We start from the raw sequence: 21,233 nt of genomic DNA, 5'->3' as shown, positions 1-21,233 counted from the left end.
TTTATTTCCACTTTCGATTTTAAGGATGTTCTTCTGACGTGTTGGTGGAAGAGTTGGTTGGCCTCATTGCTTCTCCAGGTTATCCATTTGGTTACGCTGGTGGATTGCGCTGCTCCTGGGTAATTGAGGCAGCACCATTTAGCATAATTAAACTGACCCTGAAGGACCTGTCCATAGAAGAGTCTGAAGACTGCCTTAATGAATTTTTGGCTATCTATTTGGATGATTCCATTGACAAAAAAGGTAAGTGTTTTCATCTCATTGTGTTGAAACCGAATGCCACAGATAATGACTTTTTCCATTATGTCCTAATCTGATCCAATAGGGCTACATGGTGTCATGGGCATATATGGAATACTTGCACACAATACCCTCTTTAGTGTATTATTGGGCCAAATACACCTGGATTGAGAATTTATGGTTTTAGCCTATTTAAAAGTTCCACTTTCAACATCATATAAACATGTTATAACCTTATATAAAAGAATACCATCATCCAGAAATGTTCCCAAATCTGGCAACATCCTACCTTTTTAAGTGAATTCTCCTAGATTTGGAGGCTGTTTTGGGCTAACCAGCATCCTTATATTCAGTGTGTTCTGGATACAGTGTTCTGGGAAAACAGACCCCATACAGTACCTGTATTTCTCTAGTCGGCCCTCCTGTCAGTGCAGATGTTAGGGTTTTGCCTTCATCACCTCTGGAGGCAGGACAGAAGAAAAGATGCCTCCTGGCCCCTCCTACTGCCTATATGTGTCGGCTCCGCCTCTAATCCTCCGTTCTTTTGTCCTGCCTTGGAGGTGAAGGACAGGCAAATATTGTCATTGTATTTATTAACTTCAGGAACATATTATATTCACACTGTACATAGGACATGTAGAGTTGTCCTTGCAGTATAAGCCTTACTCTGAAAAAAAAGGATTTAAACCAAGGTCCAACTCAGACGGAACACGCATAGCTGTTCTTGTGGGGCCTTGATAGACACGCAGAGCTGTCTAACCAAAAGCTCAATCCAAGAGCTATACAAAGAAGGGCCTGAGCGCATGGGCGTCCGCACATAGGGGCAAGGGGCAGCATTTGCCCCTCCCTGGAGTTTGTAAAACTGTCCGCAGTATGCAGTAACTTATGTCTGCTGCTGGGTGCCAGGAGACAAACAGGAGATGGTCTCGCAGTTTGTACATACTGCGATCGAGTCTCATTTCCCTGGATGACCGCTCTCAGAGCAGAAATGCTTGGGTAGTTATTAGCGGGAGTGGCGAGGTTGGATCCCTGCCTGTGTGGATTTATATTTTGGGCTAAGGATGCAAAGTGAATGAAGAAAAGGGCTTTGGTGCAGTGGCGCTTCTTGTTGGAATTATTTGCTTTCAGGTATTTATTGGCGGAGGCGATAGCGGACTTCATATGAATGGGGAGAGCGAGTAACGCTCCTGACACCTGGGGAGCAGCAGCAGGTACAGAAAGAGGAGAGTGGTGTTAGGGCACTGGACTGTGTCAGTGTCTTGCACTTTACTGGGCAAGTGCAGTCGCTCTCTATTGCTGGCGTCTGATACATTCACATGTTCTATGGCGCTTAGGGCTGAGTACAATGTATACAAAGCCCCAGGGTCGCATGTGTGTTGTTGCGCCCCACTCGCTTTGTCCAACAAGTCAAGAAGCCCCAGCACCCAGATTGTAGGAATTGTAGTTGAACAACAACAGGTCACATTCATTGTGTCCCACAGCTTTTTGTGCAGAGCTTTCTTTTTTGGGTTTGTGTGAAGTTCCTTTTGTGTGGCTGGAATTGGTGATTTATTGGTGCTCAGTGGAACCCCCAAGTGCTAAGCACTTCATACTCTGCCAAGGCTTTTTATATTGCAATTCATCTGGGCTATTGAGGCTTCATTCTCCCATGCAGACAATTGTATAGATAGAAATTAGAAATATCTAATATTACTATGAAGATTTTCATTCATCCAGGTCATGGTATATCTAGTATAAGTAAATCTAAAAACAACTGGACTTGTGGAGTAGGGATGTAGCGAACGTCGGAAAAAAAGTTCGCGAACATATTCGCGAACTTGCGCAAAAATGCGAGCGGTTCGCGAACGGTTCGCGAACCCCATAGACTTCAATGGGAAGGCGAACTTTAACATCTAGAAAAGACATTTCTGGCCAGAAAAATGATTTTAAAGTTGTTTAAAGGGTGCAACGACCTGGACAGTGGCATGCCAGAGGGGGATCAAGGGCAAAAATGTATCTGAAAAATCTGCCTGTGTGTGCTTGGAAGAGATAGTGTAGGGGGAGAGCTGTTAGTGATTTCAGGGACACCAGTCCCACTCCCCAACACTGCTAGACTAATAGCACTGGGCTCTTATAGTAGTAGTAGTAGTAGTAGTAGTAGTAGTAGTAAAACAACAAAAAAATAAATAAAAGCAGTCCTTACAAGGACTACTGTTATTGCAGCAGTCAGCAGATGAGATCTGAAGCAGGACAGCTGCCCACTGCAGCTACATACAGAGCACTGCAGTAGAAGGTAGATTACTAGCCAGCAAAGCTACCTAAGCTTAAATGTCCCTCAAACCCCTGCAGACTTCTGTCCCTACAATAACAGAGCAGTATCAAAACGATTACTAGCCAGCAAACTTTCAACTGTCCCTGAAATCACTAACAGGCAGCAGCTCTCTCCCTACACTATCTCTTCAGCACACACAGGCAGAGTGAAAAAACGCTGCAGGGCTTCGGTTTTTATAGGGAAGGGGAGTGGTCCAGGGGAGAGCTTCCTGATTGGCTGCCATGTACCTGCTGGTCTGGGGTGAGAGGGCAAAAAAAAGCGCCAACAATGGCGAACCCAAAATGGCGAACGTCGCGCGACGTTCGCGAACTTCCGGCGAGCGCGAACACCCGATGTTCGCGCGAACAAGTTCGCCGGCGAACAGTTCGCGACATCTCTATTGTGGAGTAATCATTGAAGTTTCACTACTCATCCGAGCAGCTTCTTCAGTTCAACTGAAGTTCTCAACATATAAACTCTTCCACTAATCCAATCACAATGGCACATTGTAACTCTTCAAAGAGCTTTACCATTCATTTTGGAGAGAATACTCTAAAACTGGTTTGGGAATATGAAAGAAAATCATGAAAACTGGCGGACTATCGAAACCATCTACTCTTTAATCTCAGATGCCGACATCAGGGACTCACCCCTTATACTCTCAAAAGCGCAGTCTGGCGCTGACAAAAGGTATCCAGAGTCGCTGCTGTATTGATTTGACGGCTTTTATTAACCAACACTTTGTGACATTAACAGTGGGCGTTAATTGTAGCCTACGCCTGGGTTCCACTATAAAAAGTCAGAGCCAACAAGATTTTACAAAAAGCCCAAAAACATCTACTAAATGAACGGGTCAGACAGATCACCTTTAACATTGATGCCCTTAAGCAGAAAGTTGAACATATGAAACGGAGTCTGGCAAAAGAACTGCCTGATGGCAAAAGAACTGCCTGATGGAACTCGGGAAAGGGTGGTTGTTTTTGAACATGCACAGATTGCATTAAGAGTAAGGAGCGGCAAATAAGCAAATTCATCACGTTACTGTCACGAAGCAGCAGTTGGAAAAGGACTGATGAACTAACCTGGAGGCAGAAAGATGAGACACCAAAGACACGTGGGTAAGGAACCTATCCGATGGGGTACTAACTCAGCCGGAAAAGGACGTGCTAGCCAAGGGGTTAAACTATGCAGTGACACCACAAAACATCCCAGTAGTTGAACTCATCACAGCCACAGAATCTGCTATCCATAATCACATGAAAAAGGAAGAAGCTGAACAACTCTGGCTAAAAGTGTCAGCTGCTTTGTCAAGTGCCAGAACACCTCCCTCTATTCTTACTACACAAGAGAGGAGAGCGCTCTGTTCCTCTGAGTAAGGACCCGAACATTATTATCCTGCCAGCAGATAAAGGGCGATACACAGTTCTGCTCAACACAACTGACTACCACTGCAAGCTAACCACACTACTCAGTGATAGTAATACATATGAACCCTTAAGGAAAGACCCAACCAGCGGTTACAAGAAAAAGGTGATCAGTTACCTACAACAACTTGAAAAGGAGAAAGCCATTGACAGAGTTTTTTATACCGCCGCCTGTACCCCAGAGAAGCCACACATGGTTATATGGACTCCCCAAGATACACAAAGAAGGAGCCCCACTAAGACCCATTGTCAGCAGCATAAATTCAGTGACATATAGCATTTGCTAAATTCTTGGCTAACATCTTAGTCCCATTGGTAGGCAATACAGTACAATACAGTTTGTCACCAAGATTTATGGCGTTACACCAGAGGCAGAAGTAACAATGGTATCTGGTGTCACTTCTTTGTTCATGTATACCTACGACAGAGGCAATCGAGACTGTAAGAAATCAACTGCAACAAGATAACACCCTCAGCAGCAGTACGATGCTCAGTCCTAACAAAGTATGTTTGTTGCTAGATTTGTGCCTTAACACAACATACTTCAAATACAAGGCCCTTTTTTATAGACAGAAACATGGCTGTGCAATGGGTTCTCCAGTCTCTCCAATTGTATTGCACTTGTACATGGAGGAAGTGGAAAGGAGGGCCTTATTACATTCCAGGGAACTACAGAGTCACTGGTTCAGGTATGTTGTCGACACTTGGGTTAAAATCAGATCCAATGAATTGGCAGCCTTTAATGAACACATTCAGTGGACAATAACATCAAGTTCACAAGGGAAGATGTCCACAAGAACAAACTTGCCTTTTTGGACTGTTTGATATGCATCCAAGAGGGGAGTAACTTGAAAACGGAAGTATACAGGAAACCCACTCATACGGATCAATATCCGTTGTTTGATTCCCACCATACGCTGGAACGCAAACTGGGTGTCATTAGAACTCTGCACCACAGGGTGGAATGTGTGGCAACTGATCAGAGTCCAAAGACACAGAGCAAAAACATCTCAGAGGAGCTTTGAAAGCGTGTCGCTACCCGACTGGGCCTTTATCAAAACAGCAGCAACCAAGCCCAACAGGAACACCAATAGAAATAACTGCCCAGAGACACAAAGTAGGCGAAACAGTCATCCCATATATAGCTGGAGTGTCAGAGAAACTCGGGAGGACTTTCAACATACACCATGTCCCTGTGTTTTTCAAACCTAGCAACACAGAGACAAAAACTGGTACACCCAAAGGATCCAACACCAAAAGAAAAACAAAGCAATGTGGTATATAGAGTCCAGTGTAGAGAGGAGTGCACAGATCTATACATTGGGGAGACAAAACTTCTCACCAAGTGAATGGCTTAGCATAGGAGGGCGAACTCTACAGGACAAGACTCAGCTGTCTTTCTACACCTAAAAGACAAGGGACACTCCTTTGAAAATAGCAAGGTCCAAATCTTGGATAAAGAAGACCTCTGGTTTGAACGAGGCATGAAAGAGGTGATTCATGTCAAGGTGGAGAAACCATCCCTGAACAGAGGCGGGGGCCTTCGACACCACCTGTCTGCTACATACAATGCTGTTCTAACATCTGTACCCGGCAGTTCCAGAACACTTGACACATCCATTCATGCAACTCTCACAAGTAACACCTGTTTTTAGGAGTTGCATGACACATTGTATAATCCTATCACGGTAACTACACAGAATCTACACCTCTGAATTTCTTCAGATGTCACCTCTTTGAAGAGTTACAATGCCATTGTGATTGGATTAGTGGAAGAGTTTATATGCCGAGAACTTCCCATACCAGTCGGTTGAACTGAAGAAGCTGCTCTGATGAGTAGTGAAACGTCTTCAATGATTACTCAGCAAGTCCAGTTGTTTTTAGATTTACCTATACTAGATATCTATAATATTGTATATCTTTGCACCTCAACCCTCTCTCCTGCTCCTGTCCTGTATCCACCTCATTGTTTCTTTTTGGATCTTTTAACCCTTCTGCCACTCTGGGAACAAAGCAGCTTTCCCCTAGACTGAAACAGAATGTATAAAGATACTTTAGATTCTATACTATTGACATTTTGTTGTGGACAATCTTTCTGCTGTAACTCTACTTTATGTACAGTAGAACCCCCATTTTATACTTTTTAGGGGACCAGAAAAATGAGTAAAGTCAGGGAATATATATCGGTGGGACCACAAAAAATGGTATATGGTATATATGGAAAAACTCAAAATTAGGATATCTAAAATAGAGGCTTCTCGGTATGTATCTAGCTGTAACTAGAGGGAATAACATTCTACAAACCACTGGCTAGTAACGAAGAAAGTAAAAGTAATTTGTGTAATATGTTTATTTCCTTCCCCCCCCCCCCCCCTGGAAAAATTTCTACGGATGCCCATGCCTGAGTGCACAGAGCTGTGTAGCCAAGAGCGATGCAGGGTGGTAATGCACTTAAGCCTGAGAGTAACAATTAAACAAAGGCTCCATAGACACGCAAACTGTCTAAGGAATGTCTCCTCAGCATACCAGCTAAACGGACTGGGGCAGTTAAGGGGAACCGTGATACTACCATGGGAACCCATAGTATACCTCTACCCACTACTGCAATATGGAAAAGGCAGATTCCCTCAAGGAGTTGAGGGACGAATTACAGTCCACTTAAAAGACAAATACCTGAAAAACCGCCCAGCTGTAGAATATGTAAACACTCATTTAGGAAGTCTGAAAGGACTTATTGTTCAGGGCAGAGGAGGTACAGGAAGCACCCGTGCTATCTCCACAACCTGCTCAAGGCCAAGCCCTGGAGGGTCTCAATTCAGCCCCAAATACTCTACCAATAGCCATACCTAGTACATCACAGACTAGGGCAGATACTTCACCAGGCATGCCTTGGGAACAAAATCAAACTGGGATGCAGAATCCCTACTTCCACCAGCACCCCTGCAGTTGGGGGAATTTTTACAGTGGATTATGAACAGTCAAAACCCCACATGTACATACAGGAAGGAAGGGTAAACGGCGTAAAACTCGAGCCCCTGAATACTCAACCTCTGAATCAGAGGATGACTTAGCCTCAGACTCGTAGGAGGACAAGAATCAGAATTATCAGAACATGCAAATTCAACCACTAGCTCTGATTCCGATGACAGCATCTGTCCACAGCAAACCCTGATATGTCTACTAGAGGAATGCTTCAAACCCTAGAGATTAGGGATGAAACGGTAGCCTTATCTTTAGCTGACTAGCAGTGCAGAAAAAATCCAAACAGACTTTTCCAATTTTTAATGCTATCACCCAAACAATTGATGCCAAATGGGGCCCAACCTGAGAGATGCATGGTTTTTCAAAATCTATTCAGTAACCGAGGAACGCCAAAAGAAATGGGAGAAAGCTCCCAAAGTGGATTGAGTGGTTGCTCGCCTATCCAGACAAACCACACTACTCGCAGAAGAAGCCGCGTTTAGAGATCCGTTAGATCGCAGCATGGAGTCTACACTAAAGGAGTCTACACTAAAGATAGCATATGTTCAGGCAGCAGCAATACACCGTCCTGCAGTGGCATCTGCAGGATTATCCATATTGAAGATATTACGGCAGCAGTCCGATTTAGTGAAAACAGTGACATTTTATTGGTGCCTCAAGCTAAGCGACGTTTCGAGCTTATCTAGCCCTTTATCAAGTTTACAAAACGTTTAACAAACATTCCTTAAAAAGATTCTTGAGGGGGAGGCTCACTCAATTTAAAACATCTCCCCCAATCAGTGCAACTTCATTTTACCCCTGTGACCTTTTTAAATACATGGATAATAAATACATAAAATCATTCTTATGTCAAAATTCAAAGTGTTCCAATAGTGTCCAATTTCAGTGTTTATGAACAGTGTCCAATTTCTTCCTTCCATATATAAAGTGTTCATTAATAAAATGTTTTGCTTCATATCAGTGTCCTGTTTTATAAACATTTGTCCCTATCCTCACATATATATATATATATATATATATATCCCATAAGTATATCCCATATGTGGAATCACATGTATAAAATCTGTTAATATAATTTTTTCGGCCTGTGTAGATGTGTTTTAGGTGTACCCAAAAACCTTTGTACTGATTTGGTAGGTGCCCCCATATCTGCTTTTATAAGGGTATCTCAAAGGTTCTTACCTTGCTGATAGGCCATTAATGGGGGTTTACAAAATGTCTGTATTTGTGGTGAACAAGTTTGTAAGATGTGCCAATGTTTTCTAATGAATTTCCTGACATTATTGCTAGTAGTCGTACATTTACTAACAAAGGCTAGTCTAGAGGATTCCCTTGATCCTTTTTGTTGTCTCAACTCATTTTGTGGTAGGTTCTCTACGTCAGTTCTTGCAGTTTCCAAGAGCTCCTTGGGATATCCTCTCACAGCGAATCTCTGTTGCATTTTATCTAGTCTGTTGCTCAGAGACAATATGTCTCACTCATGAATTGTGATTTAGGCAAATTGTTTTTCTGCAGGATTATCCTGCACAGCAAAACACTGGGCACAGGAACTTGCATGACATCCGCCATCATCCCAACAACAACTTCAAACGGAGGTTGACCAATTGACCACTACACTGCCTTTTTTTTTTTTTTTTTTTTTTTTTTAGAGGACGCAGCCATGGAAGTAGTTAAGTAAGCAGCCAAAACACAGTGGTTACGACACTGGTCGGGCAACACAGCCTCAAAATTGAGATTATTGGCTCTTAAATTTATGGGAGATTCCCTGTTTGGCCCAGACCTGAAACAAATTATTGCAGAGGTCACAGGAGTTAAATAACTTTTTACCCACTAGGAAAATGCAGAAATTAGACACCTTCCAGAAACCAAACCAGGAGAAATTGGAATGCACAGAGTAGACCCTTTAGGTCCTTTCGTTCCAACTTCAGAACCTCATCAACAGACCAGGGCAATAAGTGCACCAGACCTCCCTGGCACCATCGGGTCGAACAAATAAAAACCAAACGCGCCTAAACCCAACTCCGCCTGACTCTGAACGGCGGCACAGGCCACAACAGGTAGGGGACACGTATCGGACTCTTGGGTACTGCACATAATCCAACAGGGATACAGAATACCTTTCAACCCCCATCTGCCACAAAGGAGATTTCTTCCGTCCCACGCAGAGAACAGCTACTCCAACAAGCAGTTACCATGCTCTTACACACACCAGAGTGATCGCGTTCCAGACACTCCAAAAATAAAAGGAGTTTTATTCAAACCTTTTTCTGGTGCGGAATAAGGATATAACTTTCAGACCAGTACTCTCATTTAAAACCACTAAATCCTCTGGTTGCCAATCGAAACAGTAATTGCAGACATGGAACCAATGTATTCGTGACTTTCGATATACGCTTACCTGCACATGCCCATCTACCCAGAGTCCCGACGCTTCCTTCGGTTTTCCATTGCCAATGCGCATTTTCAGTTTACATTATTGCCCTTGCTGCTCCACGGGTCTTTACCAAGATCCTCTCACCAATAGTGGCTTATCTCAGATCAGTAGGATTACACATAACACCTTACCTGGACGACCTTTTAATCATAGCACCTTCAGCTATGCAACCAAAGACACAACCACATGCTTAATGTGTTGGAACAACACGGTTGGCTAATCAACCACGCAAGAGCAACCTCAACCCGAGCAAAACCATTCTATTTCTGGGACTCAAATTCGATTCATGCAACCAGAAGGTATTCCTTTCACCAGACAAGATCGACACACTGATCACGGCCACATGATCATGCCTAACGACCGTGTCGTTCAGAGGACTGCCTCCTAGGATTCATGGTGTCGGCCCTGAAGGCCATACCCTTTGCCAGGTTTCACATCAGACCCCTCGACACAACTTTCTACGTTATTGAAACAAGAATCCTGCAGCAACACATACCTATAGATCCAACTACCAGAGAGAGTCTAGTATGGTGGACAACGCCAATCAATATAGCACAGCTGGTCAACTTCCTCATAGCAGATAGTAACCACAGATGCCAGCCGCAGGGAGCAGTGTACAAGCTCCACACCCTACAAGGAATATGGACATCAGAGGAAGCCTCATTGCCCATCAATGTCTTAGAACTTCGGGCAATCATTCTAGCACTGAGGGGTTGGTCAGCCATACTACAGTCCCAACAGATATGTGTACAATCTGACAACGACACAGCAGTAGCATATATCGACAAACAGGGTGGAACATGCAGCAAACTGGCCATGCAAAAGGTGTCCAAAATTCTAACATGGGCAGAACACACTGTACCCAACATCTCCGCAGTGTTCATCCCAGGAGTCCAAAACTGGGAAGCGGACTACAAATGGGGCACACTGGCGGTAGACATGTTAGGCCTCCAGACACAACCACAAGGTGCCCCTGTACTGCACCAGAACCAGAGATCCGGGCACAGCATTTGTGGTCGCACTGGTCACTCCCTGGAACTTCAAACTAGCATACACATTTCCACCATTAGCCATATTACCCAGGGTAATCGGGAAGATCAAACTGAGCAATACCACAGTGATTCCAATAGCACCAGACAGGGTATGGTTCACAGATTTTATTCAGTTATCCATAGCAAGACCTTGGTGGCTGCCCCTGCGACCAGACTTTTCTTTCCCAGGGACCTCTCAAGCATCCAACACCAGACTGGCCCAACAGGTTATGGTTCACAGATCTGATTCAGTTATCCATAGCAAGACCTTGGCGGCTGCCCCTTCAACCAGACTTGCTGTCCCAGGGACCTCTCAAGGATCCAAACCTACCTCTACTCCGTTTAACAGCTTGGCTATTGAAACCTTATGGTGGACAGTTTATAGAATTCCTCATAGATGGGTTTCAGAAGGGGTTAGGTTTACGCACTTAAGACTCGGGTTTCAGCACTGTCTGTGTTAAAACACAATCGCTGGGCAGAGGATACTACAGTCCAGCAGTTTTTTAAAGGGGTGGCCAGAATCAGACCACTGTGGAGAGAACCACTCCCAACTTGGGATTTAGTATTAGACGCACTACAACATCCACCATTCACACCTCTCATGACATGACCTCAAATGGCTGTTTCTAAAGGTTACCTTTCTCATAGCCATAACTTCAGCGAGAAGAGTCTCAGAGATGGCAGCCTTCTCATGCAAAGGGCCATGGTTGGTCTTACACCACGATAAGGTAGTCCTTTGCACTACACCAACATTTCTACCCAAAGTGGTATCTGAATTCAACTTGAAGATATCAATCTACCATCCTTTTGTCCTCAGCCACAAAATGATAGAGAGGCTCAACTACACAAACTAGATGTAGTGCGAGCCCTAAGGATTTACTTAACTTGATCAGCACCATACCGTTCTTCAGAGACTCTGCTAGTATGGTACTCAAGCACACATAAAGGAAAAGCTATTTCCAAGAGAACTGTTGCACGCTGGCTAGCAGAGACTATCAATATGGCTTATAATAGAAAACGGAGACCCAGACCATTTACAGCGAAGGCCCACTCAACCAGGGCACAAAGCACATCCTGGGCTCTTTAAAATTTGGCAATGCCAGCACAGATTTGCACAGCAGCCACCTGGGCCTCACCCAACCCTTTCAATAAGTTCTACAAGTTAAATGTTTTTGCTTCTCAACTGGCTGTGTTTGGCTGAAAAGTTCTTCAGGCTGCAGTAGCACAATGACCAGATTCCCACCCAGGCTGATTTAGTATGGGCCATGGGACATCTTTCTTGCTATCCTTTCTGCCTTTTGTCTCTTGGTCTTACTTCTACCTTTCCTGTCTCCAACAACTGAACTCTTCAAACGAACTGAGGATTAGAGGTGGAGCCGACACATATAGGCGGTAGCAGGGGCCAAGAGGCATCTTTTCTTCTGTCCTGCCTCCAGAGGTGATAAAGACAAAACCCTACCATCTGCACTGATGGTTCGGGCCTACTAGAAAAGGCGTTTATGGTAAGTATAAAATACTTTTATTTACCACCTTTAGCCAGTGTACCACTTTGCAGTACGTTGTAGGGCTCTCCCCACCATGGTAGCCCAAAACAATGGCTGGGTGGAACAACTTTGAAGTCCAGGTTTAGGGAGAATTTAGGGAGAATCTAATTTGCTGTCCTAGACAGAGCTGCGCCAAGTGGTATTTATGCTCAAGGAATTAACACTCTGCCGAACGCCCTGCCTGCTCCAGGGCTGCCATCATGAATCATGTCCAGGTTTCAAACCAAAACAGGTAGTCTTCAAGTAGGCAGCCCCTGTAAAAACCAGACTTGAGTCAAGACTGGAGAGGTGGTGACCCTACACACAAACCCCCAACTGGTGCTTATACCTCACGGACCCCCGCTGCCCTCCACTTTGCCAGCCATTGCACCCAAACCATGTGCCTCTCATGAGTCCTGCTTACTCCTATTTCTGTCCCCAATCCCAGCTAGTCGATTAAGCCCAGCCTGAAGGCTAAGACCACTGAGTGATATTTTTTCTTATCCTTTGGAATCCACGTCCTTATTGGTGGCAGCTGATATATTATAACAAGATGATATTAATGTAAATGTGCTTTTTCTTTCAGTTACACGATGTGGTTCCCTGCATAATAAAGTGACCTACTCTAGTTCTGCACAAAGAGTCGGGGTGCACTTTCAGTCAGGGGATGGTGGCTCCAATAGAAACCAAGGCTTTTTCCTACAGTACTGGATATATAGTGTGCAAGGTAAATGTGCTACGAACTATTGGCAATGGGTGCATGTAGTAAGATTATTTCATGTGAAAGTTTGTTGGAGTTTTCATTTTTTCCCATTCACTTTGATGGCAAGTCATGGTATTTTGTCACAATTAAATATGGCTGCCAACATTTTTTGTCTGAGGGTCCAAAATGAATTCATGCGAGTCTGGAAATCTAAAATTTAAAAAAAAAAAACCCTCTAAAAAAAGGTTTGTTTTAGAATACTAATATATATTCCACAGTTTTAGGATACTAATATATGCCAGTGTAATTTTAAAGTAAACTATCACTTTAATAATTTCTATGTTCCTCAACCTAACCTATTATTGGGGGGGGGGCACAGGAGAGTAGAGGGCCCAGTGAGGCACTAATTAATGAGCAAGTTTAGTAAATTTTGGTAGAAAAGGTCAATTTACGAATATTTTGTGGCCCTAAATTGAATTTGCTATGGGGCCCAGTAACCTCTTATGCCACTGGGCACCTGAGCTAAGGGACCCACATACCATATATATCACATGTAAATAAAAAAAATCATAATCAGCCCTGTAGCATCAGCATCTATGGCAGACAAATCTTATTATTTTGGCTTGATGATGACAGATGATGTGACACTAACACTTTTTTTTTTTTTTTTTTAATACAGTTCCTGATTTGGCAGAGTTTACTGGTCTCTCCCAAGGCCCCCGGTATGGGTCCAGCTGTGAGGATGTGATTCTGACATCCAGCGAAGGAGTGATTGAATCTCCCAACTATCTCGGAAACTACCCTGATGATCTTCAGTGAGAATACAGCCATTTCTGATGATTTTTATTGTTTGGGATCTATTAAAGGAATTGTTCAGTGTAAAAATAAAAACTGGGTAAATAGGCTGTGCAAAATAAAAAGTGTTTCTAATATAGTTAGTTAGCCAAAAATGTAATGTATAAAGGCTGGAGTGATTTGATATATAACATGTCAGTCAGAACTCTACTTCCTGCTTTTCAGCTCTCTTGGTTTACACTGACTAGTTACCCTGGCTACCAGGCAGTAACCAATCAAAGACTTGAGGGGGGGCCACATGGGTCATATCTGTTGCTTTTGAATCTGAGCTGAATGCTGAGGATCAATTGTAAACTCACTGAACAGAAATGTACCATGTGGCCCCCCTTCAAGTCGCTGACTAGCTCAGAGTTATAAAGCTGAAAAGCAGGAAGTTGGATTCTGGCTGTTTTATTAGACATCTGTTCACTCCAGCCTTTATATATTACATTTTTACCTAACTAACTATATTAGAAACTTTTTTTTATTTTGCACAGCCTATCTATTTACACAGTTTTTATTTTCACACTGAACTGTTCCTTTAAGGCCTCTCCTATTCATATTCCAGTCTGTCATTTAAATCAGTGCATGGTTGTTTTGAAACTTACCAACCAGATTTCTGAAATTGGAGAGCAGTTTAATAAATTAATATTGTAATCAACTCTCCACATCATCATAAAAGTTAATTCAAAGGTGAACAACCCCTTTAATCATCTGAAATGAGACAACACAATTGCATATAAAGGGCTACCTGTAAAGAGGAATACCTATGCAGCCATAGTTTTATGGGATCTCTCTGAACAGGCTATGATCAAACTTAGGGACTGTTCCTGCTGAATTGTGCTAGGTACAGGGGAATACCTGTTCTGCCATAGTGTTATGGTATCTCTGCAAATAAGGGCATTTAGGGGTCTCTTCTGCTGAATTTAGTACAGGGGGATACAATGCATCATTGATGCATGGGTCAGACTCTGCTCACCACCTGCCTGTAACCCACTGCAGGAGGCAATTGGTCAGGCTGGAGTTCTATTAAAGCAGGCAAGGATGGGAAATGCTTTGAGGTAGGAGTACACACGCTCCTAAGGAGCAACAGGGGTGGGGGGCACTTAGCACATACATCTTCTGTCTGCCTATGGCTGGTGGCAAGAAGGGCATGTCCCTGCTCCACTATGTGCCCTATGGAATGCTTTTATTTAAATTCAATTCAATACAGCAGGAAAAGGGGAGGAAAAAAATACTATTTTGCAATAACTTCTTTCCCTTCTGTGTTTCAGCTGCCAATGGCGGATCATTGCCCCAGTGGGAAAAGTTATACGAGTTGATTTACTAGAACTTAAAACAGAGAAAGATGTGTCTGGCTGTCAGGACCCACTCCTGGTGTATAATGGCATTGGAGAAAGCAAGGATTTATTGGGTGAGAGAGAACAGTTGATCAGATATGTGGAATTATTTGTCTCCAGAGTGTGGGAGACCTTTCTTGCAAAGGGGTGCAACACTGTATCACAAGTCTATTGTGCCTCTTTAGGCAGGACAGTCAATATTTTTGCGTCAGAAAGGTACAGAGCATACCATAAAGTGGGTGGGGGTTAAGCTCAAGGGAACCTTGTATTGTACATATAATCAGAGATGCCAACCTCCAGAGACCAGAATCCAATAAGTTTTTTGCCAGGGTGATTCTGGTTTCCTAGGCTGCTCTGAGGTGGCTCATCTTGCCTATCTCAGGAAGGGTCATAGCGGGTCCAGGGGAGGTATATCACTATTGCAGAAAGTGCAATTGTGCTCTTATACTAGAAGATCTGGAATTTGTCTCTTAAATTACCAGAAGCGTCTTTTTGCCCCCCTAATTTACAGGCCTAAAGCAAGGTTCTCAACTTGCCTCATGAGAATCACTCCACACAAATAAATGATCGGAGGTACTTCGGGTACACCACATTGAATTGTTTGAGTGCTTTTTCTTTCTTCTCCAATTCCAGTTATGGACAACTACACACCTTGCTCCACCCCAGTCTGGGGTATAAGTACAGGTGACTCCTAATTAATCTTGGAGGATTGTTGGATGAATTTGCATGTTGAGGTTGCATCAATGGAGGCTGATTTAAAAAAACATCCATATGGGGACCACATGAGATTTGCAAACAGGTGCTCAACAGCAGGCACGGTTGTGCTGGAATATGGAGTGAAAAACTGGGGTGGAAATAAGGCAGTTTGCACTGTTTTTTAATCTGGTGGGATAACCCTAAATTGCACACCATAAAATGGGCTGGGTTTATGGGGGATTGGTTTAGAGTAGTCCCAGGCTTTTTAACACTTCCAGAAGGCATAGCCAAAAGCACCCAGATTTGGTTCCCTTGAAGTTGACATCAATGTAGATGAGGGGTGTGCAAGACTGGACTGGGATTACAAAATAGGCCTTAGCATTTCAAATTCACAGAGGCCCAAACAGACCCCACTAGCCCAATAAAGTGACTTTCTATGGCATCTTACAGTGGCCCCTCTGGCATTTGCCAGAATCCACAGTTTGCCAGTTTAGGACAGGGGGTGTGGCTGGTTTTAAATGGTCCTGCTAATATTGGAAGGCTGGCTTTTTAAATCAGAAGAGCTACTGTATAAGGTACGCTCGCCCATATTTCCTCCCTATAATCGTCAATATGCTTTTTGGGGCAGGTGTCTACTGTGGAGAAATCCGCTCCATTTCCTTAAAATCCGAGGGCTCGGAGATCACCCTGATATTCACCAGCAATTCTGAAGTATCCGGGAAAGGGTTTAGCCTGAAATATTCCTTCTGGGACAAGCAAGCAGGTAAAAGTAGGGTTGGTGTTAGATATGAAATACATGACTCCATTGTCTACAGCTTTTTAAAGCCTATAACTAATTTTTACCCCTTTTGTGCTTGTTTAAAGGATCCAAACAGCTGGAAGAAAATGCTGCCTCAGTTGGTAAGAATGAACTAGAACTCTGGGATATTTAGGGGTCCCAGAGAAAATATTGTGTTGAGGTCCATTGTTAGACATTTTATGCCTCTGCCTGAATTTATAGGAGGTTGCAAAATGTGTATTTCTAGTAACTCTTAGAAACCAGCAGGTAGCATTGACTGGTCAGCTGTAAATACAAATATCTTGGATTGCTATTATTTACTAGACCAGGGGCAACTTTGCCTTTATATTGCCTATAAAAGACTCATTTCAGACTCCTGCCATAAACATTCTTATGAGCACACACAAATATATCATATACAATCAAACAAAATTAGGCCACTTAATTGAAATTGCATCCCAGGTGCAAATACTCAGATTAATGAGTATTTAAATTGCTTCCTATTCCCTACAGGGTGTCCTGCCCTGGACCTCATCCAGCCAGAATCCATGGAGCCTGGATCAGCAGAGCTAGAATCCCCCAATTTTCCCAGTTTGTACTCAAACGAAATGGACTGCCAGTGGATTATATACTCAAAATATGGGAAAAAACTGCAAATTGAGGTCCTTTACTTGAACTTAGAGGCATCACCGAACTGTTCCTGGGACTATCTCAATATTTATGATGGCCCCAACAATTCATCTCATCTGCTGGGTAAAGTTGATCAAGTGGTTATTGTTAAATAAATAAATAAATAAATAAATAAATAAATAAATAAATAAATAAAAAAAGCCTTAGAGCTGTATATAATAGACCTCATTTACCAATACTGAGCACATTTGTCACAGTTCAGCAACCACTAGCAATGGTGTCATAACTTTTATAGCCACAGAACCTCCCCAGCCTCCTTATAGGTTGCAGGCTCTGCTCTCTCCCATTACACAATTGATTGGCCAAAGGATATTTGAACTTGTATCTCCTAGCAGGACTGCCTCTGTATTCCCATCCTTTATCTAAAATGTTACCCAAGCACCATGTTTTTACAGCTAGTGGTTGTTTTTTTTTCTAGCCAGTCTTTGTGGCCACCAACAGGACCTAGTCTTCCACTCAAATGGTACATTTGTGACCCTCCATTTTCACTCTGACAAATCGGTAGTGGACTGGGGCTTCAAGATTCAATATGGTGCTGTGCCTGAGCCTTCTGATACACTGAGGAGCTTGGATGTTCCTGAAAGCGAGTCTGATGACAGTGAGCCAGATGAAAGTGAGACTAAACAGCAAAAAGGCAAGTTGGAACAAAGAAACATAGAATTTGATGACAAACCAGATCCATCTCAACGGCCCATAACATGCTTCATGTCCGCTTCTTTGAAGTCTAAATATTGCTTTGCATGGTTGTAAAGGAAGCCTTGAATTAACTCCAGCCTTGACCTGCATGTTGAATCTGAATAGCAACTGACTTGGATCCAATTGGATGCTAAGTTGCACCCACATTGGCAACCAAGTCTCCAGCTAAAGTAGGTTACTGGACAGGGCTAAACTTTGTTCATGTTGTTACACAACCTACAACAAAATCTTTCTCTTGCAGACCAGTGTGGGAATACGACTGTAGACCCCATGATGCTGTATATGGCAAGGTCAGGTAAAATACGAAACCTGAATAAAGGTGGAAAAGAGAGTGGCCGTGTTGTGGGAGGACAACAAGCTGCCCCCAGATCCTGGCCTTGGCTAGTCAGCATACAGAACTCCAAGAAGCGCCACTACTGTGGAGGAATCATCATCACTAATAAGTGGATACTTACAGCAGCACACTGTGAGGTCAAGTGAGTCTGTATTCAAGGAGGATATGGCTGAAATCTAGATTAGTGTCCATGTATCCAATAAAGCATACATTCAGGAGCCAAATTACATGAGTATGAGATCTTTGGAACCCTTGGACAATCTAAGGGTCACCACAGTCCCTAGAGGAACTGCAAGATTGACCTTGACATAATGGTGAAGATCAGTGGAGTTGTAGCTCTGCAGCAGTTGGGTCTTGGTCTTCTATGTTATATAATGACCTAATTGACCTTTAAGGGCTAATCTTCACAGTTCTTGTATAGCCCTATACAGAAATATTATGTTCTCTTTAATGAGTTTAGTTCATGTCCCCTAGGAAGAACCACCATAAATTATATAATTTTCTAATTAACTCTAATTGGAACATAACTTCTATTTTTCCCCCCTCTCTACTTGGCAGGATTAACTTGCACAGAGTGGTCGTGGGGCATACAGACTTGACTGAAGTGCAAAATGAACATGCCTTGGTGATCAATTCACACGTTCATGAACTTTATATGCCGGGCTCTTCACCCCCTAGAAATGACCTTCTCCTCCTGGAGCTGGACACACCTCTTCTCCTTAGTAAGAGATGGATCATTAAAAAATACAAAATCTTTTCTAGAAATGTCTTGACAGGATGAATTCTGTCCACACTACTGAGACCCATGAATGATACACTGTTGGCAAGAAATTGTTGGCATTGGGTGGCTCTAGTGTAGGTGGAGTGGGATTTTTGTTTGGAGCATGAGGTCATGAGAATACCTTCTGTTTTTTAAGAAGGCTTTTCACTGCATGCATTGAAGAGCTATTTGGCTCCTTTAGCCCTTACCACCCTAACTGTGATGGAATTTTATATTTTAATAGACAATTCAGTGGCTGTAATCTGTTTGCCTGATGATGTAACAACAGACTGGACACAAGCTGAGTGCTTGGTTGCAGGATGGGGAGTCACCGATGTTGGAGGTATGTTCTTTCTCTGCAAGGGTGCATTTCAGCTGCCTGATGTGTGTAGTGCACCTTGGATGTTTTATCTCAGGCTCACCTAAAAAAAAAAAAAAAAAAAAAAAAATTGAAAAAAAAGTTGTAGAAAATAAAAACCTGGTGACATAACTTTAGCATGTGACTGTTAACAACTAAATTGTTCCCAACAGTATTTGGTCTAGAATTCAGGTCTGTTCAGACCTGAACAGCATCCCTCACGCTTCTCTTTTCTATCTTAGGGATGACTCTTCCAACCAAACTCCAACAAGCTAAGGTGCCCATTGTTTCCACAAAAAAGTGCAAGGATTACTGGGTATCGGACGTAACCGATAACAATATATGTGCTGGAAAAGCTGGAGCTTCATCTTGCATGGTAGGAAAGTCCAAGACTAGATGCCTACAAATTAGAAGGCTTTCATACAGTCAGGGTAAATCGAAGAAGTAATTGTGCTTTAGGAGCCTTAAAATGTGTCTGAAGTCTTTAGTGTGGTTTTAAAATCATGGAATGACCCCAACTACATTCCTTTTCCAATAATAAGCTGGTTCTTGCCTCCTCCTTAGGGTAGAACTCCACTGGCGTTTCGGCGCGATCTGCAGCGATGCGAAAAAATGCAGGCTGCAAGTCAGATGCACCGGAAATAAGGTAAGAGATGGAAATCTCGGATGAAGTTGCAGCGTTCATCCGACACAACACGACTGTCTGATGCAGGGGCAGCGTCTGCATCAGACAGTGCATGTCGCGTTGGAGAATCCGACATTGCTTACCTTATTTCCGTTGCATGCGACTCGACATCTGTATTTTTGTGGATCGCCCTGAAATCATCTGGAGTTCCTCCCTTAGTTAACCTGGTAGAGAAGACTGTGGGTCCTATTGTTTTGATCTCTATTGTAAAAGAAAACCTGTTTCAACTCCAAGAATCATGCTGCAGCACTCCAAATCCTGTGATTGTTGGCACAATAAACCACTTTTCACAGGATTCGGAGTGCTGCAGCGTGTTTCTTGGAGTTATAAGTGGGTCTCTGGCAGGGGGGACCAGCAGCTTGCACCTGACGCTACAACAAGCGGTGTTATATTTGAGCATCGCCCACATTTGATTGTACTTTTGAGTCCTTTTAGTTATGTTTTGACCCACCACAATGCCATAAGTATAGCATTACTGGCTGAGTAAGCAATGGGATAGATTGGATTCAGTTACCCAGGGGGTAGGATTCAAGTCAGTCAGGTTAATGCAAATAACCCCTAGTGGACACCACCTTACATTATTATACAATGCTAGACCTTCCATCTACTGATAGATATACTTATTTGGAAAGATTGCCAAATAAGCAAAGTTTTGAGGATCTGGCCACCAATTGGCCAGTGATCAGATCATAGAGCAGAATGGTGCAGACACATCAATAAGAAGCACATCTATGGCCCAATGTGTGATCTTTGCACAACAAGGTTTTCCAGTCTTACTGAACAAGCCAAGATCATATCGCTCTGACGAGGTTTATGCTGCAGTTGTTGGAGGCTTGTGGATTGTTTGCAAGTGGGGCAAAGTCAAGTCATTTGTGGGCATTGCTGTGTTTATACCCATATCCACAATTGTGTGATAATGTGAGATGGGTTTTCATATCTATGCAGGGGGATTCTGGAGGCCCACTAATCTGCAAAAGGGAAGATCGATACTATTTGGTTGGAGTGGTGAGCTGGGGCAGTGGCAAATGTGATGTGAAAGCTCCATCTGTCTATACACTGACTTCAGCATTCATGGACTGGATATCCCAACATATGGACACTTAATAAAGAAATAAAGTATTAACACCATATATGTCTGAGTTTCTTGATATTACCAGTGCATATGAACACCATATTTGTCAGAGCTTCTTGATATAACCAGTGAATGTGAGACAAGAAACATGGGTCCCTGACAAGGCAGGAAAGGTGTGTACCCTATTAGAGCATTAAAAGAAAATCCAACTTGCTGTACACAAGTGGATTTTGAATATTATAGATTTAATATGGAGGGTAAATAAAAATTGTAATGTTTTCACCAGGTCTAGTTACAGATGGCAACCAGTTAGTATTTACCTGTTTGGATGGGGATAGAGGTTGATCTGGGAGTGGGTATTAT

At 43.0% G+C, this 21,233-nt stretch overlaps 1 protein-coding gene across 2 annotated transcripts in view; it reads left to right on the top strand.

Moving 5' to 3' along the window:
- Positions 1-20,926, top strand: part of ovch1.L (ovochymase 1 L homeolog) — a 37,735-nt gene extending 16,809 nt beyond the window's left edge. Inside the window, 13 exon segments of one of the 2 annotated variants that reach the window (NM_001088568.1) lie at positions 25-243; positions 12,511-12,651; positions 13,307-13,442; positions 14,736-14,875; positions 16,126-16,260; positions 16,362-16,397; positions 16,789-17,028; positions 17,384-17,599; positions 17,903-18,137; positions 18,554-18,717; positions 19,000-19,098; positions 19,356-19,489; positions 20,744-20,926. In NM_001088568.1, coding sequence (NP_001082037.1) covers positions 25-243; positions 12,511-12,651; positions 13,307-13,442; positions 14,736-14,875; positions 16,126-16,260; positions 16,362-16,397; positions 16,789-17,028; positions 17,384-17,599; positions 17,903-18,137; positions 18,554-18,717; positions 19,000-19,098; positions 19,356-19,489; positions 20,744-20,902 — 2,054 coding nt within the window. In that variant the 3' untranslated portion in view covers positions 20,903-20,926. 2 annotated transcript variants of the gene reach the window in all.
- Positions 20,927-21,233: the final 307 nt, after the last annotated feature.

This window comes from Xenopus laevis, chromosome 3L, assembly GCF_017654675.1.
Source record: "Xenopus laevis strain J_2021 chromosome 3L, Xenopus_laevis_v10.1, whole genome shotgun sequence".
NCBI classification, from domain to species: Eukaryota; Metazoa; Chordata; class Amphibia; order Anura; family Pipidae; genus Xenopus; species Xenopus laevis.
This window is presented reverse-complemented; position numbering and strand designations above follow the sequence as displayed.